Source organism: Nyctibius grandis, chromosome 8, assembly GCF_013368605.1.
Source record: "Nyctibius grandis isolate bNycGra1 chromosome 8, bNycGra1.pri, whole genome shotgun sequence".
Classification (NCBI taxonomy): Eukaryota; Metazoa; Chordata; class Aves; order Nyctibiiformes; family Nyctibiidae; genus Nyctibius; species Nyctibius grandis.
The window spans coordinates 38,434,295-38,460,319 of NC_090665.1; the positions used below are offsets into that span (position 1 = coordinate 38,434,295).

A 26,025-nucleotide genomic window follows, 5' to 3' on the forward strand; every position below is an offset into this window, starting at 1 on the left:
CATATCTTTGTGGGAGTGAATGGGCAGCCAGGACCTTTCCAGGGATCTTCCGTTGTAGGGTTGCAGGTCTGGGTGTTTAACAGGACCCCTTTTTCTCCCTAGATCTCAACCCTATGCCCACAGAGGAGATCGTGCAGATGTTCAACGAGCTGCGGAGTGACCTGGTGCTGCTGTATGAGCTGAAGCAAGCCTTTGCCAACTGCGAATATGAGCTGCAGATGTTACGGCACCGCTATGAGGCCCTGGCCAAAGCTGGTAGTATTGGCCCCCTCAGTGCAGAAGGTGCCCATCCAGATGGCCAGGCAGGGCTCGGCATCGAGGAGGGCAGGGCAGATGCCAAGGACCAGATCATTGATGTAGTAGGAGCACCGCTGACCCCCAACTCGGTGAGAAGGAAGGTTGTGGGGGCAGAACAGGGAGCACTCAGGTCTCCAACTCAGATGCCCTGACAAGCCCTGGAGATGCTGCCCGGCTCTCCCTCCAGGCGTGAGTGTCCAAGGGAGCACAGCACGCCTGTTTCCCCCAAGCCCCAGTGCTGCTCTCTGGGCTTGTCTCCTGTGCTGGACAGTGTTCTTGGTGCTATAGGTGGGGCCAGCAGGGCTTTCTACATCCTGCATGATGGCTTGACATGGGTGCCACCGTGGATCACAGCAGCAAGGCTTTGGGTGACGAGAGCTTGCACTAGGGCAGCAACAGTGATGCCAGTACAGCTGCAGGCCTGAGGCATTTTCCTTCCAGACCTAGCCCCGTAAGGGTTGCTCAGCAGAGGGAAGCGAGTGGGGAAAGCAGTCTTGAGATGATGAGCCATGATCTTCCACATCCCTGGAGTCAAGCAGTAGCCCTGCCTGGAGCAGGAGGCTTGGGAAGGAGAGAGGTGTTTGAAAAGCGAAGGGGTGTTTTTATACCCTACTTCCAGTGCGAAGGAAGGAAAGCCAGACCTAAGGGTTCTTCCACTGCGAGCCCTGTGACAAGGTCCTGTGCATGTTCCTCTGCAGGATGTGAATCACCAGCCTCTCCTCCCTGCCTCCATGAGCGCAGGCTGCCCAGCCCCTCACCGCTGCCTCAAGGCCAAGGGTATGCCTGGGGATCAGCTGAGGTTGCTTTCCCCTCTGTGCAGTCCCCTGGCACAGCTGAACTGCCTGACAAAAGCTGCCCGTCTCCACACAGTGGCATCCCCGACGCCTCAGACATACTGCCCCTGGTAGCGGCACAGACCTTTACTTTCTAAAATGTGTAATGTATTGCAAGATATTGAGAACACCTTATCTGTCGACGGCAGAGGCGATACATTAATCTGGACTTGAGTAATGTCCTATTTGATTGTGACAATATGGAGTCGTAAGGAAGCGTTCCACTGAGACAGGTTCATGTTTGCAAAGGAGTCTTCTGAATTTTTTTTTTTTCCCCTACCGCATTCAACCTGAAATCTCAGCCCTCCCTTCAGTCTGAAATGTCCTGGTTTGCAACATTTTTGGGCTCGTTCACACCACGCTTGCTCTTCCTTGAGACTTTGCTTGTTGGGAAGGTGGGAGAGGTGGTGGTGGTGGCCATGGCTGCAGGAGGAGGGAGCCCATGTGTGTGTTTCTGACCATATTGTTCCTCAGTGTCACCTCCTGGAATTGGAAACAAAGGGGTGGGCCCAGGCAGCACAGAGAGGGTTAAACTGACCTGGTCTCTGACATATTTGAAAGAAATATAATCAAGTTAATTCACTGCAAGGCAAATTCAGTACCTAAAGGGCCCCCATGTTAAATACAGCACTGACCTTTACCGGCTGATTACACAAAGACGACACAATTAGATTAGTCCAAGACAAAAGGTCAAGCACATTCACACTGTGACCATTTTATGCTACCTTTTGAGGGGGGAAAAATTACATCCCAGCTGGATGGGTATTTTGGAAAGGAGAGGAATGGGGCTGCTGTACCGTGTTCTGCCTGGCTCAGGTATGTTTGGAGAGTCAGGCAGAGCCTGGCACTGTGCTTGCCCTGAACTTTTCCTGTGGTTCTGGGCAATGTGGTGGTGGGAGAGACCAGCAGCCTGCGGCCCACAACCGGCTTTTTGCAAGGACAGGCTGAGCTGAGTGGAGGCCGCGTGTTGGTGATGCTCCTTGCCCTGCCCTGCCCAGAGCTGGCAGGAGCAGCCCCCCTGCCTCTCCCTCAGCGTCATGGCTGAAATTGGCCTCTGGAAGATCATTGGTCTGGGGTCAGCTCTTAGAAGCGGGGTGGCTGGGGCAGTCGCTGGCTGTTCGGCTGGTGGGGTGAATGCGTGTGTCCCCGCCCGGCACAGCGATAACCCTGAGGTGTCCCAGGCCCTGGTGCGATGGGGACAGCGGGCCCAGGACACAGCGCCGAGGAGGCAGCCTGCCTCTGTAAGCACAGTGTTTTTCCCCGACCCTGGGGCGCTTGCAGCGAGGGTAGCGATAGTGGCAGCGCAAACAAGCAGCTCTCTCCAAGCGAGCGCAGCGGTGCTTTGCGGTGGCCTTTCCCTCCCTCGCCTCCTGCAGCCCTGGCCCTGGGCGTTTGTGGGTGACACCTGGCCCTTCCTCTCTCTGAGGCTGCTTTGGCGGTTTAACCCTGCCACGCCGGCCTTGAACTCCCAAGTTCAAGTGTGTGCTTTGCCACTGAGCTGCCGGGGGCCCTTCGGGGAATCATTTAATCTCCCTGCTTCAAATTCCTCTGAGTTGGAGAATCCCTTTATGCTGTCTGGTACTGCCTGTCCATGGCACTCCCCATGTTGGATTAAGCACGGATTAGTTCAGCCTCCAAACCAGCTGCTCCCCTGAAGCCAGATTTGTTTCCTTGGAGAGAAGTATCTCGTTCCAGATGTTGGAGGGAGTGAGTGGCAAAGCCAGGAATAGGACTTATAGTCCTGACTCCCGAGCCCTGCCTGGTGTGCCTGGATTCCTTTCCAGGAATTGGAACAGGTGGGCGAAGGCACACCAGGGTCTTGAGATACTGGTTGTGGCAACAGCTGGCTGCCACCATTCCCCTTGGCCAGCAGTGGGATGGGGGATATCTCAGCAGGGTGTGTTAGCCCAGGGTGGGAGAGACGTCTGCCTGTCTCAGCAGCGAGACCCCCCAGGGCAGCGGCAAGCCCGGCACCGTCCATGTCCACCACATCCCTCCTGCCCTGGCTGCCTCTCCACCCTCTCCCAGGGGCTGCAGGGCCCATCGCTGACCGCTAAAGCCGAGCTGGGATCCCCCGGTGCCATCTGCCACTGACCCCGGTGGGGACTTTACTCGGGGCCTTCGGGAGGTGAAAGGTGAGCCGAACTCGGAACAAATTAGTTCCAAGCAGAAGTTCAGCCAGTTACTCCAGATTGGGTCCTTTGATTTCTGCAACTCGGACTCCACTCAGTGATCTGTAATGAGTGACTCTCAGAAATCCTCACATTGCAGCACTTTGTTCCTGAGCTCACAAGTCAGCCCATTAATGGGTAAAGGAAAGGACCCTGAGTCTAAGAAGTCTCAGGTTCAGAGTCAGAATTATTTGACTTTTAAGCTTCCTTTATCTGAACTCCCGCTGACTTCTTGTTTTCTGAGCCTGTTTGAAAGCCAGAAGTTACATTGTTAAGATCAAACATTCTCTCTTTCCAGATGGAGTTACAATATCTGTCTTTTATATATATATATATTTTAATATATATATAGTGTATATATACCAGGGTGTATATATATTCCTCTCATTTTTTTTAATCGTTCTTTCCATTAAAAGAAACTAGACTTGTAGGCTCTTGTAAATTATAATGTAAAACATTTTTTTTAACCAGACAGTTCCCAATTTTGCCCAAGGCAACTGGAATAGCTGCGCCACAGAAAGCAATAGGAAGGTGATTAATATGAATTTGTGACATATTTGAAAGATGGGTCTTTTGCCATATAAAGATTATCAAACACATGTGCTCTTCCCCATTAATTCCGCAGCCCTCCCAGGAAAGCCACAAAGCCCAGCTCCTTTGTTTCCAGCGTGGGTTTTTGTTTTTTTAAATGTACCTTTCGGTCGCCTTGATTACCGTGTATTTGATTTTTATAGGGCATCTGTTCACACGGCTGTGTGGGTTCTCTGGCCCTTTTATTTCCCTGTTAATCGGATCCCGCAAAGGCAGCCGTGCCAGGGCCTCTGACGAAATCCGTGTGTGTGTTGTATTTAACTTTTAGCCGTGCAAATTCCATGCTCTGTTTGCCGTCTGCCCAGCGGGAACTGGGGGGGGACTCCCGCCAGGGGAGGCAGCGGGGCCTCCCACCACGCACGCTGCTGCCGGGAGCACACGCGTGGGGACCCGCGGGGCTGGAGGAGCCTGGCTCATTGCGGAGAGCAGTCAGCGCTCCCTTGTCCATCCCCTGCCTGCTTGCTGGCCAGGGAAGTGGCTCTGCGGGCCTTTGGGGATGGGATGGCTGCAGGGTTGGGCACGGCAGGGACCTGACCGCGGTCACTGTGCCTCCGCCGCTGCCTGCGGTGCATTGTGCGGAGCGGACCCGATCTCACGCTGTGCGGCGGGGACCGCAGGGCTCTGGCACCGCGTGTCCCTACAGCACCCGGCGTGCAGGGTACCGGGTGGCTCTGGTGTGCCTGGGGCACCCCGCATGCAGAGCCCGGCCTTGGGTGCTGACCCCGCCGTGGTCGTGGCCATGGAGCCCGTGCAGCAGAGTCTCACCGCAGAGCAGCGATACGGCCAGGGTGTGTTCCCTGTTTGGTGCGAATGGCCCCATATTTCCTATGGCCGGATTCAGCCCTGAAACCTTGTCTGCGGAGGGTGAGGCTCAGCAGAGCCCGCCCGGCTCACTCGGGTGTGTGGGTGCACGCTGCCCAGAAAAGAGGTGTTTTTTTTGAGGAGCTGTGGTCCTGTGTCACCTCCTGCTCTGCTCCTGGGCCATTTCATGGCAGGTCTGGACAGCGGAGGAGTGTTTCCAGGCTCTGCCCTGTCTCGGACCGAGCACCCCCGGCACAGCTGGCCACAGCGCAGAGCTGCTCAGCCCCTCTCAAGGCCCTGCTCCTTCGGGCTTGTTGCATGCCAGCTTGCCTGGTCAGGGCTCCTGGGGCCCCTGGGTTATTGCAGAGCTCAGCCCCTTTCTCCTGCTCACTCCCAGACCCCGCACTACAAAGATGATCCTCGCAAAGCCCTGTCTGTGTCAGAGGTGACATGCCCTGCAAGGGTGCCATCCCAGCCCCTCGTCGCTGCTGGATTAGCTCTGTCCCTCCCATCACGCAAGGACCTGGCTCTGCCTTCGGCTGGGCAGGTGGCAGTGCAGTCTGTAGGGCACTGCTGGGTGTGATGCTGGAGCCCCGTGGCCAGATTTTTGTGAGTGCCCCACGTTTTGCAGGACCTTGGAAGGGCTGAGGCATTGCTGATGCCAGTGATGGGAGCCTGGGTTCGTGCAATGCCTCTGCGGGTACTGTGGGCACAGGTGGCCCCAGCTGTGTGCCCCGCTCCGGGCCACTGCCCCGCTGCCCACCCTGTGTCCCCTCCGTGCTGCCTTTCAAGTGTAACTGCCGATCGATCCCCCGTGACAACGTCCTCTGAGTCACGTTCTCGCCTGCAGGAGTAAAGGGCAAAGGCCAAGTTCTTAGTTTTCATAGAAAACTAATTAGACGACTCCATCGAAAATAGGTCAATAAAGCTGATCAGGGGTGGCACAGGGGGAGCCATTAAAACCCCCGTGACCTTTCCTTGGAGCAAGTGGGCTGGGGCTGCCCCTTTCCTCCGGGAGCTGCCCGCTCCGTGCCAGCTGGACAGCTGTGTCCCTGTCACCCAGCGGCACCGCGGCGCTGGGCAGGGTCCCTTGGGCACCTGGATGTGGGGGTGTTTCCTGCTTTTGGGGAGCATGGACATGCTGGAGTGCCATACCCCAGGGAGGGCAGCCCCACTGGTGGGGTACCCAAGTGGCACACCCCCGCCTCCGTCCCCCCGCACACACTCGCACATGCATGGGCGCAGCCCGGGCTCCTTTACCCCCAAACTTTATTCATGTGGCACATTTACAGCAAGGATTGGAATAACTAGACAATGAAAATGCTGGGTTTGCATTATCGGTTGGTTTAACTGGAACACCACACACCATGCAGTCATGTACCGCCAAGTTCAGTGCCTGTATTGCCCTTCTGGCTGCCATCACCGGCTTTGCTCCAGGCCATGCACGCACGGGCCCGGGGCTGCAGCCTCCCTGCAGGTCAGCGTCCGGATGAGGGCTCCATTCAGCAGGGCCCCAGGGCTGGATGACACTGTGGGGGGACACGCACCCTCAGCCTGCCCCACGGCTGCCCCCCACCTGTCCTGGCCGGCTGGGAGCCCACCCAGCCAGAGGGGATGTGCTCGGCAACTCTCAGGCAACAAGCCAGCTGCTGCTGAGCGTCCGCGGGGACCTGCGAGGGGCACGGCATGGCCTGCGGGGACCTGCGAGGGGCACTGCACGGCCCGCAGGGACCATGGGCACGTGGGGGCCGAGCCTCAGCTCAGGAACCGAGGGAGGCCGGACGGGGTCGGAGGGGAGCGGGGTCGGGGCTTGGGGCAATTTGCAGCTCCCCTGCTCGGGTACATCGGGCCGGGGGCCAGCGCGCGCTGGCACGTCCACCGCCGGCAATGGACGCGGTGCTGCGGCCAGCCTGGCCCCGGTGGAGCTGGAATCGGTCGGCGGGGCCGGGGCAGGGCTGGGCATCCCACCCAGCCCCGCAAGAGGCACGAGCAGACGGGACGGGGATGGGATGGGACGTGGCTCCGCGCGGACACTGTCACCTCCCTCCTGCCGCCTGCCCGCCCGCCGGGCCCCCCGCCCCACTGAAGGGAGCCCTCCGGGGCCCCGCAGCCCACGGTGGGGCTGCCAGGGGCTCTGCAGCGGAGAATACAGGCACTTCACCTTGAACATAAAGAGACGGATCGCGTTTGTCACATATAGGAGTCAGAGAGGGGTTAGTGTTGACTCAAAAAGGGGAAAAGGCGCTCGGGGGAGAGGCAAGGGGGGCTGGCGGGGAGGGCAAGGGGCTGTCTCGACACTGCTGAGCCTCCGTGAGCACTGCCCGGGCATGGGCACGCGCTGGCCTCGCTGCAGCAGCCGTCGAGGTCTGAAAACATAAAACCAGAGAAAAGAAAGAAAGAAAGAAAGAAAGGGAAGGCGGGAACGGCCCATGCCGGGGAGGAGATGGGGGATGCTCTGGCTACGGGGCGGGAAAGGGAGGACGGGGAGGGATATGGAGGGAGGGACGGAAATCAGGAGCCAAAGAAAAAGAACAAACTACGAGTCTAAAATGTGGTGCAAGCGCCCTACGCGGCTGTCCGCTAGCATGGCATAATGTCCGGAGCAGCCCAGAGAGGGAGTCACATCAGGTCTACACAGATTTGCCTTCCCATATATACAACCTCTACTGAAGTTAACAGCTGAAATTGAGATTTTTTTTTTTTTTTTTGTCGGTTCCTCTGGCCTCGGTTGCCGTATTATTTTTTTGTTTTTTAAATGCTGGAGCCCGTCCTCCCCACCTCGCCGGCGCCGGGCACATGCAGCCCTTGCCTGGCTTGCCTTGGGGATCAAAAGGGTTTGGAGGTCTGCTTGAAGATGAAGCCTCTATGGGCCAGTGTCTTCATGATGTTGGCGATGTTCTTACAGTCGTCTGTGGAGAGACCAGAGTTGCTGGGTTAGAGTCACCATCCAGCTAGGAGCTACCAGATCAAGCCCCAGGTCCCACGCTGGGGCTGTGCCTGGAGCTGCACAGCCCCTGCATCCCCACCAGTCCAGGCTCTGTCCCTCCTCTTCCACAGTGTCCCTCGGTGGGACAAGCAAAGAGGCTGTCCCCACACCGGGATGGGGATGGCAGGTGACACCAAAGCTGCCCTCCACCGGCCCAAGCAGGGTCCTCTCCTTCCCCTCGCCCTCCTCTAGCAGGAGCTGTGTGGCACCTGTTTCTCTCTGCTTGCCACTGCGGTTCGGGATTGTCCCAGTCCCCACCAGAGCCAGCCCTCGATGCTGCCTCGTGCCCGTGGGCTGTGGTCAAAGCAGGTGCCAGGGACTGGTTGGCAGCACTGTGGCTGCCGGAGCGAGTGGTGGCCGGGCGGTGAGCCGGGGAGGGGGAAAGGCTCCGGCTGGTGTTATTTACCTGGGACTAAACGCAGGCACCGTTTGCTAAAATAGAAGCTGGGCTTAAATTGATTCCTGGTGTCTATATTTCATGTTGAAAATTGGCTTGTAAATCCATGTTTTGATCTATGAGGGCCGTCTCCTTAAGAAAAAGCAAGAGTAAATGTGTAATTTCTCCCTTGACAGCACACGGCGCAGAGGCGATCCTTCTTCCCGCTCCCCTCCGTTTCGGGACAGCTCCACTCGTTCCGATTACCACTCTTTCTTCCTCGCCCCACGCCTTGATGTCTCCATTTCATTACCGCCCGCCCATTTATCAAGCTGTTACCGTAAGGGTGACTTTGCCCACTTGCATGTGGCAGCGGGTCCCGGCTGACACAGGGAGAGGGTGCCCCGGGAACGGGGCGGGGGGGCACAGGCAGGGCCCCCCTCTCCTCGCTGCCGCTGGATGGATGTTGTGGTGGAGGGAAGGCTGCATCATTACTGATGTGTAAATGATAAAGAAGCCTCCACATCCATCTCCCAACTGTAAATCCAGGGAGTGCTTTATAATCAAGCTACAGCGATAATAATGTGAAATTAGGTCTCTCTATCAACGGGAGGAGGCCTTTTAATCACGGCTTAAAGGGTGCAAACGCTGTTTATCATAATTGAACTGTATCCGGGCTAATTGTGGCCATATTTCACTGTCTAGGAGACAGCAGGCTGCCTGCTGACAGTGCCGCGTGCTGGATTGAGGGCCCCGCGCAGCCGGGCAGCACTGCCCCGCTGCCAGGCGCCTGCCTGAGGGATGGGGCTGCCAGGCCGCCTCGCTGCTCCCTGCCAGCCCCGCAGCCCTGCCCAGCCCCGCTGCGCCCCGTGACCCAGTGGCAAAGCCATCACCTGTCCCCTAGCGTCGGTTGAAGGTACAGGGGGCTTCCCCCGCACGCAGCTCCCTGGGAGACTGCCCTGAGCTGCCAGGGACCCTCCTGGCTGATGGCTGGCAGTGGGAGAGGTAACGTCCCTGTCAGAGCCATGTGCCTCCCGAGTGTCCCCCCAGGCCCTCTCACGGCACCCTTTCCCCTCACTGGTGTGCCAGGCTGGGGAAGGGAGCTGGGCATGAGGACAGCCTGATGAAGGAGACGTGTCCCCAGCCCCACCAGCTGGCGTGGGGCAGAGACGAGCCCATCTCTCTGTGCCTCTGTCCTCTCCGCCGGCCGAGGTGGCACCGATGGCTCTGGAAAACTCCAGAGATGACGGGTGTCCTGCCCGGCCAAGCCACAGTGCAACCTCCTGCTGCCACTTGTTCCTGCTCAGGAAAGCCCCTCGCCGTCCTCAGGAGCCCCTGCCCCATCCGTCTAGCCACCGGGCAGCTGAGCCCCTGGGAAGTCAGCACCGGACCTGCCCCTGGAGCCAGCTTCCAGCTGGATCTCACAGGGAAACGGTGGCTCAAAAGCCAGGGAAACTGAGGCGGGGGGAGCACAACCATCTGTGGCCAAAGTACCCCCCCACCCCACAGCCAGCCCTGGCCTGGCCTGGCCCCCCAGAAAAGTAGCAGCAAAGCAAATCCTGGCCTCTCGGCTGTGGCAGGAGAGTGGCTTGGATTCGAAAGCACAGCCCTTGCTGCTGCCCTTCACCACCCCCCTGCCCTGCTCCCTGCCCGCAGCCGCCTCGGGCTGCTGTGGGCCACCAGGCCTTGGCTACTGCTCCATATTGCCGAGAGGGAAACTGCGCAGGAACCTGGGGAGCGGCCAAACTGGCAGCGAGACCCCACAGCACCTCCTGGGACCCCTGAGCTGGTCCCTGGGGAGACCCTCTGGGACTGCCGGCTGCTTCCTAAGCCCCACCAGCCATCTCCCAAAGCCCTGACGTGCTCTCATGCCGGGTGCCAGCGCTGCCCTGGGCTCCAGGCTACCACCCTGCAAAGCTGGTGGGACCCCGGCAGGTGGGTGCCACCCGCGTGCCCGTGCCGGCAGCACCGTCCTCGCTGTCCCACGGCCCCCTGGCAGCGGGAGCGCCGAGCTCATCATAAGTCATTTAGTGAGACTCATTCCAAATCAGCACTAAGGTAAACACGCTTATTATAATTATCCATGTAAAAAAAAAATCAACAACAGCAGAACAACTTTCTAATATGCAATTACAGCCATCTATTGATTTTACAATGTAATCCACGCCGATTGATTTAATAACACAATTATAGGCTGGCTCTTGGGATATTAGAGTGGGAGATTTTCATAAACTCCAAAGCAAAAAACTAAGCGGCTTTTAAAACAACACAGTCAGATGGCTGGTTGGGGAATTATTAGCAATATGAAATCCTCTAAATCTGGCCGTCGTTACCTTGTGAAAGGAATTTCTATTACAAAAATGGCAATTGACAGCCTAAGAGAGCGCGAACGGGATTACTTCGCTGCTCCTTCAGTGCTTAATCCATCGCAAAGGTGACCACGGGGCAGGGGATGAGCGGGGTCCGAGGCAGGCCGGGGAGTACAGGCAGCCCTGCCCACCCTGTGCCCCTCAGCCCAGCTCTCCCCGGGGGACACGTGGCCGCGGCGGGGCTGCCCCAGCACCCACCAGCCCCGTCCCATCAGGGTGACCCTGCCCGGGGCTGTGGAGGCTGGCAGGGTGTGGAGCCTCCCACCATCCCCATCCCGGTGCACCCCGCTTGCCCCGGTCACGGACACCTCCAGGGGCTGTCGGGGTGCCCGGTGTGTCCCCAGCCCCGAGCAGGGGGACGGGGTGAAGGTGGCCCCGCGCTGCCGGCCGGCTCGGCTCTGCGGGTGCCGCACAGGCACGCGCGCCCCCGCTCTCCTCACGCTCGCTCCCTCAATGTATTCCCGACTTTATGGGCACATTTTTCTTGTCAAGCTGACAGGGTTGCTAAGTGGATTTCTCCCTGATATGCGGACGGATTATCACATTACTCCAATGTCCTACACAAACATATTACTTTATATTCAATAGCCCTAATGAATATAAACTGCTTTTTCTTTTTTGGGGGTGGGGGGTAATCTATAGATTTTTAATGAGGGCACTATTAACTCCCTCCTCTTTAAAACAGACTTAGGTGCAGCCTCTGAGTAGAAAATCAATGGTGTTATTGTAGGAATATTGTATATTGATATTGTAATAATAAGATGCAATTGATTTAGGGGTGTTGCGCAGTGTGTGTGAAAGGGGTCAGCCTGGGGTTAGCCTGCCTCCTGCAAAGGGAGCCGCGGCTCTGCCCGGCCTCCCTGCCCCTCGCCTTGGCGTGCCGCTTCCCAGCATCGCCCCACGTCCCTCCATGGCAGCCCCAGGATGGCCGGGGTCGAGCTTGCCCCGAGGTGCTGGGTCCTGGAGGATCCAGCTCGACCCCGGCTGTCCTGGGCTGCTGGAGGCAGCCAGGACCCTCCTTGCCCAGGCTGCTGATGCAGCACAGGGTGATGTGCCGCCCCAACCTCGCCCTGGCTGGCTTCGCCCCGCCGGGTTTTAACCCTCCTACAGAGTGTTTTAGCATCACCCACTGCAACACCGCACTGCCTCGACACCCACATTCCGGCCCGCTCCACGTCTTGCCAGGCTCTCGCCACAGTGACAGCCAAGGACAGCGGCACGTGCGCACGCGTGGGGCGGCCGGAGCCCTCTTTTAATGAGGGCTGGAGTCTGCTGCCGTTCAGCATCGCTGGCTGCCCTTGTCCTTGGAGGGGGACGGGCATTCCTGCCGGGCTCCTCTGCCCGGACAGAGGGAGAAACCTCTCAGCCCGCGGTGCTGGGCTCACCGCCCGGTGTGCACCCTCCCTCTGGCCACTGAGGACCCAGGACGAGCCCAAGGCTTCCAGCAGCGGGAGGCTGGCCCGCAGCCCCGGCACGATGCGGCCGTGCTGGGGGAACGGGCTGGCAGGAGGAGCGACGCTCACTCGGGGACAGCATCACCTCCGCACCCACCCCAGGCACCGGGGAGAAGGGAAGGGGCCGCGTCCCCACGCGTGCCACCCTGCCGGCATTTCCCCCACCTCTCCCGCCTCCCCATGGGACCAGACCGCCCGGACGCCACCGCCACGGGGGCGCGGAGGGCCGAGTGCCACCGCAACTGCCATGCGCCAGAGCGAGCTTTCCGATCCCGGGCGGGCTGAGGGGGGTGTGGGGCCCCCTAAATGTGCTCATTTGGAGGCAGCCCCGGCACACCTGTGCTACGGCCGGGAAGACAGATCACCCCCGGCCCGAGCTGAGCAGGTCCATATTTAAACTGTCCCCATGCTTTATGGGCTGTACGAGAAGTGATGCTCAGGTGACGAGGGGCCATTTGTCAATGTTCTAATGGCAGATTACTGTTAATGAATAATATCACTGCTGCCTTTGTACAACAGCTCCCCGCAAAGCGGAAACAGGGCCACCCGGCCACCGCCGCCCTTCGTCTGCCTGCGGCCAGCTCCGGTGACAGCAGGTGGCCTGGTGACCGGTGGGAGCCGTGCGGTCCCCACGCAGCCCGGCACTGCTGCCGGCATCCCCGGCAATTGCAAAGGGGAGCGCTGGGTGCTGTCACCCCCCCCACAGCAGACTGTGCTGCTCCCCCTGAGCAGGCATGTCCCCAGGAGGGGACGGCCATCAGAGGCAAGGAGTGACAGCGTTTGCCCAGCACGCCGAGCCAGGCTCTCGCAGCCACTCACCCTGTCCATGTCAGAGCCGTGAGGGAGTGGTATCTGGTCTGCATCCATCCCACCATGACATACTGGGTGAGGTGGGGACACCAGGGTGGCCAGCCACGGTGGTGACAAGGACACCCCAGAGCACAGAGCTCCCAGCCTGAAGGGAGCCATGGGGACACCGAGGACGGTCCTGCTGGGCTGCTCCCAAATGAATGGCCTCATAATCCCGCACGTGGGGCGAGGGGCTCCGCGTGCCCCGCACAGCCGGCAGGTATATTAGGTGGAGCTGACAGCGACGTGCAGAATATTAAGAATAACTTACCTCATTATCTGCAATTACGTTACTGCCACACACCTCATTTCTTCACGAAGAAAAGGAAATTAGTTTTATATTGACTTCATCCCAGTGCCTCCCCTGCCTGCCCCGCCACTGACTGCCCACATGGGCTCTAAAGAGGGTTTGGACACAATTAATACTCGTCCCCCCCCTACCTGTTGCTGTCCCTGTCCCAAGGGGACGGGATGCCTGTCCCACCTCCTGCACACTGGGGTCGGTGAAGCCTCCAAATCAGGCTCACCCTAGCAGGGATGCTGGAGCAGGGAGGGCTCGTCTCTGGCAGCTCCCAGGCCTGCAGGGAGGTGACACTGCCAGCATCCCCGGGCAGCAGCCAGGCAGCCGAGCGCAGCGGAGGGGACCTGTCCTGGCATTCAATGTGATGCCCCGGGCACCTGCTTCCTCCCACCCGGGCTGGCCACTGCCACCCCATGGGTGACGGATGCTTCCTCCCAACCTCCGCGCTGGGGACCGCTCTTCCCATCATGCGCCCGCCGTGCTGGCCCCCTCCCAGGGCAGGCAGAGCTGGGTGGCTGGGGACACAGCTGTGCAGGGGCACCCTGAGATCAGGGCATCCCAGCTGGAGGGGATGGCAGCTGGGGCTGAGCTCTCTCGCACCATCCCCAAGAGCTCTTGGAGCCCACAGGACACTGACATTGCTGGGACCGAGGGTGGCACAGGGCGCGCCGAGCCCTCGGTTTGTCCTCTAGTCCCTGTCCCCGCATGTCCAGCGTCCTCGCGGGCAGGCAGCATCCCCGGGGAAACAAAGCGGGCACCGCCAGCGCCCCGCTCCCGGCTGGGAGGGAAGGGGAGCGGCGTGCACGGCAATACAGGGAAAAAAGCCAATTTCATCTTTATTAGAAGGAGATTTCTCTTTTAGTAATAAGCACACTTCAAATAATTAGCGTGTTTTACGTAATAATGAAATTATGGAAATGCAGGCCACTTATTCAAACAAGTCACCATTACCATATTTTTAAATATTAGACTTAATTAGAGTTTATCACTTCAGAGAAGTACGAGGAGTGGAGATTTTTTTTCCTTTACAAAAAAAATCCTCATAAAGTGTTTATTAAGAGCGGGTAAGAAGGGGATAATGATCTGTTTGGAAATTAAGGCAATCAAACATTTAATGCTCTGCACTCCTGTAGGCAAAAGCATTCAAATGAGTCAATTATACATCCATTATCCAGGCACGATTAAACAAGGCAGGACGGGGAATTTGTCCTCCGCATCATGCGATTGTCGCGAGGACTTATGTCCACTTAAAGGCAGCTAATAAAACACTAAACTTGGGGAAGAAGAGGAAGGGAGGACTGAGAGCAGGGAAGAAAGGGGACGAGAGGCGGCGGGTCAGCGGGACCGCAGCGGGGCCAGGGTGGGAGGTGGGTAAGGACGGAGCCGTGTCTGCATCCCAGCCCTTCATAAATCAAAGTAATTAAGTTAACATGAAAATCAACTTCACCATCCCGTTAAATTACAGCATTTGCATATTAGGACTCAAATGAAGTAGGTAGCAAGCGAGGAGGGTGGGGGGGACAAGGATGGGGGGACGCACAGCAAAAAGGGGACCATTTATTAGGGTGAATAACTAATTTCAGAATTTATAGCGCTGGATTTTCGTTCCCGTGCCATTTATATTACAGAAGGAAATTAAGGGGCGGGCAGGAGGCTGGCTGGACATCTTTCTGCGTTATTGCTTGTCTGCCATTTGCAAATCATTATTAATTGTGGCCCGTGTCGCTGGTGCAGCAGGGCAGGGTGCCTGGACAGCCGGAGCAGACACACATATCTCTTCATCAGGACCCCAGCCGCTAGCCCTGGAGAGCCAATTACCCCTCCCTGATTGGTATCAGATAAGGAGGGAATTTTTACAAATTAGGGAATAAATAGAATTTCCACACGTGCAGCAGGGAGGGCTTGAGAGGCAGTAATGAAAAACGATACATCACCATCAGCCAGACAACCCTATTCATACGCCGATGCATTACGCTCACTACTCATAATCCCGCCGAGTGACAGACAGCCGCCGAGCCCGAGGGGAGCATCCCGCTGGCCAGCCCGCTCCCAAACACGGCCTCCTGCCGCCAGCACCCCGCCGCAGCCCGTGGAGGTCTGCACCGTGGCACAGCCTCTGCCGTGGCCTCGCCGGCCACACACTGCCGGCTCGGTGGGGACAGAGTTCCTGGCAGGGGTGATGCCGTGTCTCACCCGACTCCCGCGCCCCTGAGGTTAAAGCACATCTCCCTCCAAATTATCCAGCCCAAACCGCATCCTCAAGAAGCCTCCCCCTCCCTTGGTGGCTCACAGCAGTACCCCACTATTACAAGATCTCCACCTAACAGAATAACTCAAGTTGGAAGGGACCCATAAGGATGGTCAAGAATTTTGGGCAAGAATTTGCCTTTTTGTACTATTTAGCCCCCAAATCAGCCCTGCGGCTCTCAGCCCCGCTGCTCGGCCAGCCCTGGGTCCCCCCACGCCAGTGGGGCCCGGTGTCACTGTGTGAGCGGTGCTAGGGCCCAGGGACGGGGAAGGCGGCGCAGACTCCAACTAGCCAGAGGAGCCAAGGATGCGTTCCTGCACGGCTCTGCTCCATCCCGAACAGGCTCGGGCTGGGGCACCTTCTCCCTCCCGCGAGCCTGCCGCTGAGGCAGCCCCAACGCCAGCCCTCGTCCAGGGCAGACCCCAGAGCCACCGGCCGGCTGTGTCTCCCGAGCCAGGGCGTCCACTGTCTGACCCCAGCAGCTCCCTGTGGCAGCACAGTCCTTTGCCCTGGGCTGCGACGGAGTTGGACAGCCCCGAGGATGGGGCTGGCACCCAGCTAACAGGGACATGGCACGTGGCCGGCCTCGGAAAAAGCAAATTCTGGAAGCGCGGGGACCTTGATGGCATTCGGGAGCCCAGTTTGCACCGCAGTCCCCAGCGTCGGAGCCGCGCGCCTCCGCGCCCGTAATTAGCTCTCCCTTATGACAAGCACGTCACTAAACAAAATGCTCGGCAGGAGATCAATCTTGCCTGTAAGTCACGCAGCCTTTAATTTATTCAGCATACAATGTCGCTCCACCGCTGCCTTCCTGTAATTTATACCGTACACTGTCGTGTATTATTTAACTCGTCCGAGTGTTTTACAGCTCGCCTGAAAGTCGCCATGCAAAATAAAGTCACGGTGGGGCACTGATGAGGTGCAAGGAGGATGCAAGCTGCCCCCTTGCTCCGGGGCTGGTATGGGACCCCTGGCCTGGTTTGGGGACAAGGTGATGGTGACAAGTTCCCGCAGAAGTTGGTGGCTCGGGACCGCCCTCTCCAGGGCTCTGTGGGTGGTAATGGGAATGGGAGGTGGGTCCCCACAGGAACCCAGTAAACCACAGGGTCCAACGCTGGTGCTTCCTTAGAGGAGGAAAGGATGGTGGCAGGGGGGAAAGGGCAGCAGGACTCCTGCCTGATGGGGCTGGGGGGCCTGGGGAGACCCAGATGGACTTGGGGACGGGACAGGGCAGAGATGCTCTCTGCGCCCCTCCTCCCAGCTGTGCTGGCTTGGCAGCAGGATGCAGCTGCGAGAAGGCAAAGGGGCAGGCAGGGGAGGTGGGTGAGCAGCAACACTGCTAGCGTGTCCAGCCCCACCAGTACCGCAGCAAAAGAGAAGTCCAGGGGACAGGTGGGAGCTGGGATGCTGCTGCAGCAACGCTGCCCAGCCCATGGCCCAGCACCACCACGGCTCTGCCTTTGCCCTGCCTGCCCAGCCAGGACCATCGCTGCCACCAGAGTGGGTCCCTGGGCATCCCGGGGGGTGCTGGTGGGAGCAGGCAGCCCTGCCAGGGTGCTGGGCCTTCTCCCATTGCACACCCCACAGCGGGCCGAGGGCAGGTAGGCAGCGTGCGGCGGGTGGCTCCTTCCTGGCCCTCCAGCAGAACACGGGGCAGCCGCAGCCAGGCCCTGGGAGCAGGTGGGAGGTCCTGCCCCAGAAGTGGGGTAAGGGCTGGGCTGAGAGCTGGCTGGTAGCTGGTGCGGCCGCTCCAAGCAGCTTACCTACTGCTTGTCTGTGGCCGTGCGGCTGGATGGAAACAGTCAGTGATGGAGAGCGGGACGTCCTCCGCAGGGAAGGTTAAAACCTCTGTTCAGTGTAAAGTTGCCATATCTAAGCACTTATGATCACGATATTTATGGCTAGTTTATTCCAGGCTGTTAAAGGCAGCAGTAGTTATCCACAGATAAAGGGAATTCGCTCCCCTGATGCCTTTTCTCCCTGCGGCGAAGGTGTGCCTGGCCAGAGCCAGGTGCTTGTGGTGTGTAACTCACCCAATGGTCCCTGCCAGAGCCAGCGCCAGGGCTGAGCACATGGATGCTCGGCGTGGCAGGGCTGGTGGCTCTGGTTCTGCTGCGTGGGAGCTGCGGGGACAGACGTGGGAGATGCTCTCTCCTTGCCCTTGACTGATGCCGCTGGGGGCCAGGAGGTCCCCAGGCTGCAGGGAGCAATCCGGTCTGCCTTCCCACTGGTCCCCAGCCCCAGTGCAGGTGTCCCTGCATCCTGTATATCCTCTGCCATGCCCTGCTCTGACAGAGGATTTATTTAGGGCAGCAGAAGGCTAGACCACTCTGGGGTTTTGCAGGGCATTTTGAGCCCTGCAAGACCCCCGCCACTGCCTGGCCGTTGGCTCTGCTCCACCTCCAGCTCCTGACACCCAGTCCCACCACTGGGATTGGGGCTCTAATTAGGGAGAAATTTCAAGGGAGAAATGAGAGAGTTTATAAAGCCGAGTTTCTCCTGCCTGTGAGTGACACGAGATGTCAGAGAAAGGAAATAAAAGGCAAGGATGCAATTCCAGTGCTGCCAAGAGTGTGTGGCGAGTCCTAATGGAAAGTTCTCCTGCTCTTTAAAGCTTGGTCAGATGGCCTAGTTACTGCTTTAAAAGGACCCAGAATCAAACCGCGGTGCCGCACTCGAAGCCTTCAAATAAAGCGAGCTGTGTTTCTGCAGGTCCAGCGAGGCAGAGGCAGGCGATTACACAGAGGAGGGCAGGTCTCTTCATCTTGGAGGGAGACCTACCTATTTTTAAACATTAGCTCCAAATCAGCAGTTCACCTTTTTGTCTCACACAAACCCTCTCTCGCCTTCTGGAGGAGAGATCAAACACCAGCCCTGCTGCCATTGTTTCTCTCCCAGCGAGATGGATGCGGGACTGTAATCTTCCCACAAAGCCACATGCTTCAAAGGCATCAAAAGTGCTTATTAAAAGTCCTAGGAAACTAATTTAATAACATCCCAAAGGGCTGGAAAAATCAGCGCCAGCAGCTCAAAATATAACCTGGTGAGGGAGACGGGCCCCCGTTCGACACGACTCTGCAGGCGGCTGCGGGTAAGGCCGGGGCGCTTCGGCACGCAGACCTGCCCCGTGCCCCGCGGCGTGACCGCCCTGGTGCCGCCCGCTCTGCTGCTGGGGACACAGCTGGGCGAGCGGAAGGTGGGGGACCCTGCCCCGATGGCACCGCCAGTGCAGCTCGCATGGGACTGTGTCCCCACGAAGGGCTTTGGCTGGGCCAGAGGCACCCTCGCATGGCGGGGACAGAGTCCGCCGGTCCGCCCCGGCTCCGCGGCTCGGCTCCCCTTGTCGAGCCGAAGAGCCCCGCACCGTCCCAGAGGCAGGATTTCAGGCTTGCCTCTGAAACGTGACAAGCACAGGGTGGCCTTTGCTGGCCATCTCGGCAGCTTTGCACAACGCTCACCCAGACTGCCAGGCCGGAGGGAGCCGCGCACAAGGCAGACGCGTGCCGAGTCCAGACGGGGATGTCAGCCCGACCTGCACAGCCACGTCAGAGAGACTCTGTGCTATGTGTGAGACACCCACACGTGGCCCACAGGGACGGGCCGCTACACGTGCCTTCCCACTACACGTATGTGCAGCAGGCACGTGCTCACAGCCACAGCGGCACGAGGGCTGCGCTCCCCTGCATCCCCCAGAGCCTGTCCCTGCTCCCAGCCTGTGCTGGGCAATGTGTGGGACCCCGGGGCTGTGTCCCGTCTGAACGGTGCAGGCTCCTGCGGAAAGGGGCAGGGGATGGAAATTAACGCTCCAGCCTCTGTCTCATCCTGCCCATTAGCGGGGCTGTTTTACTCTGGATCATTAAATATGTATATCTTATTACACGCCTTGTTACAGTATTGAGCTCTATTGACTGATAATAAATTCCAAGCATCATCCTGGTCATAAATTTATCTGAAGATGATGAAGACTCAATAATCTAGTCATGCAGATAATATGATAGGGCCTTAAAAAAGATCATTACATTATATGCCAAAATTAAAAGTGAAATACACTTTATTAACACTGTTTCCACACTCGGGGCCATTACTTGTTATATCCCCGCCTGCCCTCCCACCCACCCGCACGCTGTCCCTCGGGGGAGCCAGGGAAGGCTGCCACAGCTCTACCGTGGCCGGAGCCCAGCAGAGGGGTACAGGCGGCACAGACAGTCACACTGGGACTTTCCAGCTTGACCCCAAGGATGCAGGGCCCTGCCTGGCACGGCACCACTGCCCACCCCATTGGGCAATGGCCTCCGAGCATCTCCAGGTGTCTCAACAAGCTCCCGTGCCCGGTGCTGTGCGGGGTTTGCATGCAGCTTCATCAGCAGGCCCTGGCCGTAGCCATGAGGAGGAAGGGCAGCCTTGTCCCCAACCTCCAGAAGGAAAAAGCGACTGACCCCCTGCAGCTTCGGGTCTCCTGAGAAAGCTGCCCACCCGTCAGGGCTACCCCAACAGCTCCCACCCAACAGCACCTCTCCCCCAGGCTCTGGCAAGCTGGAGGGTCCCGGCTCATGCCTGGCTGCACGAGATGGGGATGAGGGTGCAGTGGGTGTCCCCTCCGAGAGAGGAGGGCTCCCGGCAGGCTCCCGGTGCCCTGATGCCAATCTCACTGAGCTGCCCCTCGGCATGACGGTGAGGGCTGGGCAGATCCTGGCCACCCTTCCCGGGGACCGGGACTTGGCCCCCTCCTCCTGCCACCCCTCCGAAGCCATTCCTCTCCTTTACCAGGAAGGTCACAGCCATTTAAACTCCTCTGATGAGGGCAGATGGCCTGTGCCCCTCCTGCCTGGCGTGGCCGCCCTGGCCGTGCTCCTGCCAATGGCACACGGCAAGTTTAAGGCGTCCCCCCACATCCCCCTTCCCTCCACCACCTTCCTCTTCAGACACGCAAAGTGACGAGCGCCGGGGGGGCCCGCGGATCGATGCCACGACACGGATCGGCTGCCGGGAAAAACCAATCGTGGATCAGATGGAAACTGACTTCTTCTTGTATCTGCCCAGCTCTCGCCGGGATAGATTGGCTGGAGAAATCCGATGGCGAGAGGAGACAAAGGGGGAGGCGACGGGGAGAGGAGGAAAGGGCTGATAATGCTCCTGCCGCGGCTGCTCTAATCTGTGAGAGCCCGAGGATTTGCTGAAAACCATTATCGCATTGCTCTGCGTTCTCTTGTCCCTGATAAAGCCCTGGCTAATCTGTTTGTTGCAGGTATTGAACGAATGCATTTAGCGAAACAAGGGGTGTGCGCACACCTCCCTGCCCGCGGAGCAAATCCTTTTTCCCTGCGCCTCTGGCCTCGCTGGGAGGCGAAGGGGGAGCAGGGAGGGCAGGGATGGTTTTGGGTGCAGGCTCTTCCCCGCTGGACCATGCCGTGGGCAGAGGTGCCGTGCCTGGCACGGGGGAAACGTCTCCGCCAACCTCCCTTTGCAAGTTTTGGAGAGCTTTTCTCTAGGCACCGCACTTGACCTTCATAGCACAACTTGCGGAGGGCGGCTGGTGAAGCCCTGGGGCTGGTGGGGTGATGTCGTGGGGCCATGGCACGTCCCAGCCGGGAGCCCAGCCACAGAGCAGCTGAGATGGGGGGACACGGGGGGTCTGTGCCGTGGGAACAGCTCCTGGGCCCCCTGTCCACCGGAGCCCGGCTCGGCTTGTGCCTGCCTGTCCCGGTGCTGACCTTGGCCCTCCCCTGGCGAGAGGCTCTTTCTCCGGGGAGGAGAGATAATTCAGTGGCTGTGAAAGCCCAGACCCGGGGTTCCCGCAGCCGCCTGTTACAAACAGTTCTAGTGGAACATTAATTATAGTAATTTAGCCGTGGAACACTAACTGCAGCCAGTGCAATAGCATTCAGTACATTAGTGGCTATAACCCACTCCTTAAAAAAGACATTTGGCTACTGACAGCTGATAAAATGAGTTGTGAAGCATAACCAAAGGGAAAGAAAAAAAAAATCATGAGCGCACTGGGAGCAAGCCGTGGGGTGGCGGGGGGGGGACAGCACCCCGTGGGGTGCCGGGGTGCAGGCGGAGGGGCAGGAGGCGGTGCGGGGCCGCGGCAGGCACTCTCCTGCCCACCACACGCACACGGACCGGGGGGTCCCCGCGTCGCGGGCAGGGCTCGGCAAGGCGGGGGGCACGGGGCCGCGTCTCGGCAGTATGTCAAACAGAAGGACATTTCCTTCTATCTCCCCGCCACCGCCCCAGGGCACAATCCACCTACATTCAATCTTTACTCCACTACACATGTTTCCTTTCCAGCCTCGGATTATTTTTTATCATCAAATTACCGTGGCGATAAGATGGAGTAGATGTGATAGCAAGCAGAGCGCCCGCCCTCCCCTCTGCCCCCTCCCTGGCATTCCTCCCTCCGCCACCCCCAGCCTCCCAGCTCCAAGCTGGCGGGGGGCTACCCAAATATCAGGGGGTGCGAAGAGACCCCCTGGCAGCTGGATTTGCTGGCTGGGACCAAGCCGTGGCTGGCAGAAGCACATGGGTGCAGGCAGGCAGCAGCTCCGCACAGCTCGGGTGCCCACCAGGCTGGCTGGGAAAACTTTCGGGGTGCCCTGCCGCAGTGTGGGGCCCCGCCGGCAGCCGTGCCGTGGCTGAGCATCTGCTCCCCGCTGCTCCGCCGCAGCACCCGCCCTCCCCACTGCACCCGATGCCCCACGCTGGCTCCAGAGGTGTGACACCCTGGTGACACCGGCGAGGTGGCAGGGGACACGGGGAGCCCCGGCACAGGGGCGGCCAGGAAAAGCACGGCTGCGCCGTTACGAGCCCAAGCAGCGCCGCGAGGCCCTGCTGTGATGAATCCTCCCCATCGCCTTGTTTACTCCAGTCTGCAACAAATGAGTCCCTGCCCGTCTGGGGATGGCTCATCCAGAGGAATGCTCTTTCAGGCCTCTCCCTCTAATCCCTATTAATTTAAATAATGCTCGGCCACTCTTCTCAAACTATTTATTATTTATCAGGTTTGTTTATTTGTAGCTAACAGGTAGCGCTCAGCATGCATCCCCGGCACGGGGACAGGGGCCGTTCATCACACCAGCTCCCCCGCCATCCACCATCCGTCAATTACTCCTGCTTCCTTTAATTAGTAATGAGGACTAATATCTCTGCCTGGGATGGTGGCTGGAGCGGAACTTCCCTCCGGTGGCATCCGAGCAACACAAGGGAGGGAATGAAAAATAAATACCTGCGCCAGGCTGCTGCTGCTGCTCCCCAATGAGCAGGGGTGCCCGCCAGCCCCTACGCACCCCTTCCCGGGGGGTCTGGTCCCCTGCACCTCCCCATGTGTCCCTGTACACTAGAGGCTCCTACCCCGCAGGGCAGGGGATGTGATGCCAGCCAGGTCCTGATCCCCGTGTGCCCTTTCCCGCATGGCAGGGCCATCCCAAACCACGGGGGATCCCCTGCCGCGCCCCAGCTGCTGAGCTCCACACACGTATTGGCAAGGGGAAGCCTAAATTAAATGCCCATTAGAGCCTCCGTCTTCGCTTGGTGGTCCTGGGGAGCTCTGTATCAGAACATGCCATCCAGAGGCAGCCTAATAGCGAAGGCAGCACATGATATAAATGGAGCCCCTTTGATTTATTGACTGGGAGAAGTTTTTACACGATAGCCCATTAAGACGGACGGCTCTGTTTACAGCCAGGCCATCTAGCTATAGGGACCCTGAACTGGATGGTGTGTTTTGCTATTGCTCTTCAGGCAGACATCTCATTAAGGGGAACAGCATATGGAGCTCTCTGAATCTATACTTCATGAGTCCTGAGGGAGGCTTTTACCATTTTTAATAAGCGGGCAAGGTTAGCAAACCTGCAACGCGGTGACCTCCCCTCCCTGTGCGATGGATCTCCCTGAAACGCAGAGAGCTGGACTCACCGGGTACGTGCGGGACTCCATAAATCACCTCCCCGCTGCCGGCCAGGGAAACCGGCCGTGGAGGATGGTAATGGGGGTCCGGACCAGGCAGTGCCGTGTCCGAAATGGGGTGTCAGTGTGTGGCTCAGCCAAAGGCACTGGGCACAGGCAGCTTGGCAGGGAGCGGTGCGGAGCATGTTCCTGCCCATCGTGCCGGTGGCTCGGCCAGCAAAGGTGCTTTAAGGAGAGCGTGTTAACACGATAGCTGCAGTGCAGGTAACGAAACCCCCAGCTGGCTGCGGAGGGGGGATTATTCTGTATTCAGTAACACGGCTGTTTAGGAGAACAAGTAATCTCTGGCAAAGACCTCCGGCTCTTCTCCGATCTGATAAAACCCTGCAGACCCTGCGGGGGCTGCTGGAGCTGGATGCCGTGGTCTGGGGCTGCCAGGGCCAGAGGGCAGGAGGAGGAGTGGGGAGGCAGGCACGTGGGGCGAGCCGCCGAGGGATGGGGTGGACACGCTGCAAACAGCTCGCCCGGGACACCTTTCCAAAGCGAAAGGGCTTGTGCAAGGTTTAGGTGCTCCTGCTCATGCACCACTTACACCCCCAGGTAGAGCAGCACAGACGTACGGCCTCAAGGCAGCAGGTCAGACATGCTTATGTGAAGAGCTCCCACCATCCCCTCCCGGCCTGGGCACACAGCTGTGTGCCCACCTGCTCCCCAACAACGGCAACCTGGCTCTTGCCCATCAGCCTGCCCTTAAATCCCTGTTTTTCACTGCTGCGGTACCAGCTAAGCACGATAACCATCACCAATCACTGGCATTTAACTTGCACGTCTAAAATTCACACCATGGAGAAGCCTGACAGAAAAGCAGGAGACCAAAAACATGGTTGTTGCCTTTTGAGAAGTCTGCCTCATTCTGCCTGGGGAAGAGGGAAGGCAGAGAAGGACAAACGGACAGACATGGTGGCATATTTGGGTCTCTTTCCAGCAATTCTCTCACAAACAGTCTGAGCATCTTTGAAATGAAATTTTGTAGGCGATTAGCTCACAATGTGAACTTAATTGCTTTTGGTACTTAAAAAACCCCATTAAATTAAATGGCCGAGATATTGAGGCTTAAGCAATGGCTGCTTCCAATGCACAGTAATGACCAGCCTCATTACTGGGACGCCAATTCCAGTGGCGGAAGGCGCAGACCCATGCGACGTGACCGGTGCGGCTCTAACGCTCCCTCCCAGCTCAAAGCTTGTGGGTGAGAGGATCATCAACAGCAGGGAGAGGATGGCTCAGAGCAAGGATGGCACAGAGTAGCAGCCCAACAGCATGCTAAGCTCCTGGTTCCCCAAAGCATCCTTGTTGGGCCGGACGAGTCAGATCTGGGGGTCTGGAAGCCAAGGGAATAACGGGCACCTTTGGCTCCATGAGAGGAGCAGCCAGAGTGGGACAGTCCCACACTGCAGGAGATCACTGGAGCATCTCTCTTATGAGGAGGGGCTGAGGGAGCTGGGTCTATTCAGCCTGGAGAAGAGAAGACTGAGGGGGGATCTTATCAATGCTCACAAATACCTTAAGGGCAGGTGTCAAGAGGATGGGGCCAGACTCTTCTCAGTGGTGCCCAGGGACAGGACAAGCGGCAATGGGCACAAACGAAACATGGGAAGTTCCATCTCAATATGAGGAAAAACTTCTTTACTTTGAGGGTGACAGAGCACTGGAACAGGCTGCCCAGGAAGGGTGTGGAGTCTCCTCTGGAGATACTCAAAACCCACCTGGACGTGACCCTGTGCAACCCGCTCTAGGGGAACTTGCTTTGGCAGGGGGTTGGACTGGGTGATCTCCAGAGGTCCCTTCCAACCCCAACCATTCTGTGATTCTGTGATCAGGGTGACCTCCCCCCAGCAGCCCCCTGTTCCTCGGAGATCCCACAGCACTTCCACTGCCCGCATTCGGGTGTGAAGCTCCCACGAGTGACTATTAAGCGATGCCAAACGTGAGCTCACCTGGTACTGCTTTTCCTTGGGGACAGCCCCAAAGCCGGCACCTTGCACCTCTTCATACCAGCGCCGTGTGAAGGAGCTCTCCTCCGCCACAGAGCCGGCAGCACTGCCCTGCTTTGCATTTCGTGCCCTAATACAACAGAGCGGCCAATGGCAGTGCTCCCACCTTACTTTACTTGTTTGTTTAAATTATTTACACTCCTCAGATGCAGGATTGCTCTCCAAAAGGAGCATCCTTTTGGCTGCTGCAGCTTTAAAATGACTTGCATCCATCACTCAATCGCTTTCAGGTCAAACACACGCTCCCAACTTAATGACCACATTTCCGCAGCAACAAATCTGTCACTGCTGTTTGTTTAAAGCCAACAATCTGTAGGAGCACTGTGTGCAAGGATTGAATTAACTCAGCATCTGAATGACTTCGGTGCCAGATCATTCAAATTGCACCTTTCCTAAGATCTTCCAGCAATGTTAATTAATGGTCCTTGGGCGATGTGCAACATGCTGCAGTGCACAGGGCTGCCGGAGAGAGCAAAGCCCCATCCTTGCAGGCCTGCGGCCACAGGAGCCAGGTTCCCAGCTGCCCCGGCCACAGGAGCATGTTCAGGTGTGTGTGTTGGGGAAAAAGAGGGGCTGGTGGCTCCCCCTTGCTCTGACATGACCTACCCTGATTTTCCCCAAAATTTAGCAATTCGGCTGAGATATTCCATACTGGATGTCCGACTCACACTGAATTTTTTCCCCCGGAAATTCCAGCCCGAACCATTAATACATTCAACAAGAATGAAAAATATGTCGCTATTTCCCTTAAATTCCAGCTGCTTGTTGTTGTTTTTATTTTTTTCCTGCA

General features: G+C 58.2%; 2 protein-coding genes across 3 annotated transcripts in view; one reads left to right on the plus strand and one right to left on the minus strand.

Moving 5' to 3' along the window:
• The window catches only part of DMAP1 (DNA methyltransferase 1 associated protein 1), a 30,623-nt gene extending 29,245 nt beyond the window's left edge, over positions 1 to 1,378 (plus strand). For both annotated transcript variants that reach the window (XM_068406079.1, XM_068406078.1), the window contains exon 10: positions 103 to 1,378. In XM_068406079.1, coding sequence (XP_068262180.1) covers positions 103 to 449 — 347 coding nt within the window. In that variant the 3' untranslated portion in view covers positions 450 to 1,378. The remainder of the gene's footprint in view (positions 1 to 102) is intronic.
• Positions 1,379 to 5,945: 4,567 nt separating this feature from the next.
• ERI3 (ERI1 exoribonuclease family member 3) overlaps positions 5,946 to 26,025 on the minus strand; it is a 134,801-nt gene continuing 114,721 nt past the window's right edge. Inside the window, exon 8 of the mRNA XM_068406331.1 lies at positions 5,946 to 7,602. Coding sequence (XP_068262432.1) covers positions 7,520 to 7,602 — 83 coding nt within the window. The 3' untranslated portion in view covers positions 5,946 to 7,519. The remainder of the gene's footprint in view (positions 7,603 to 26,025) is intronic.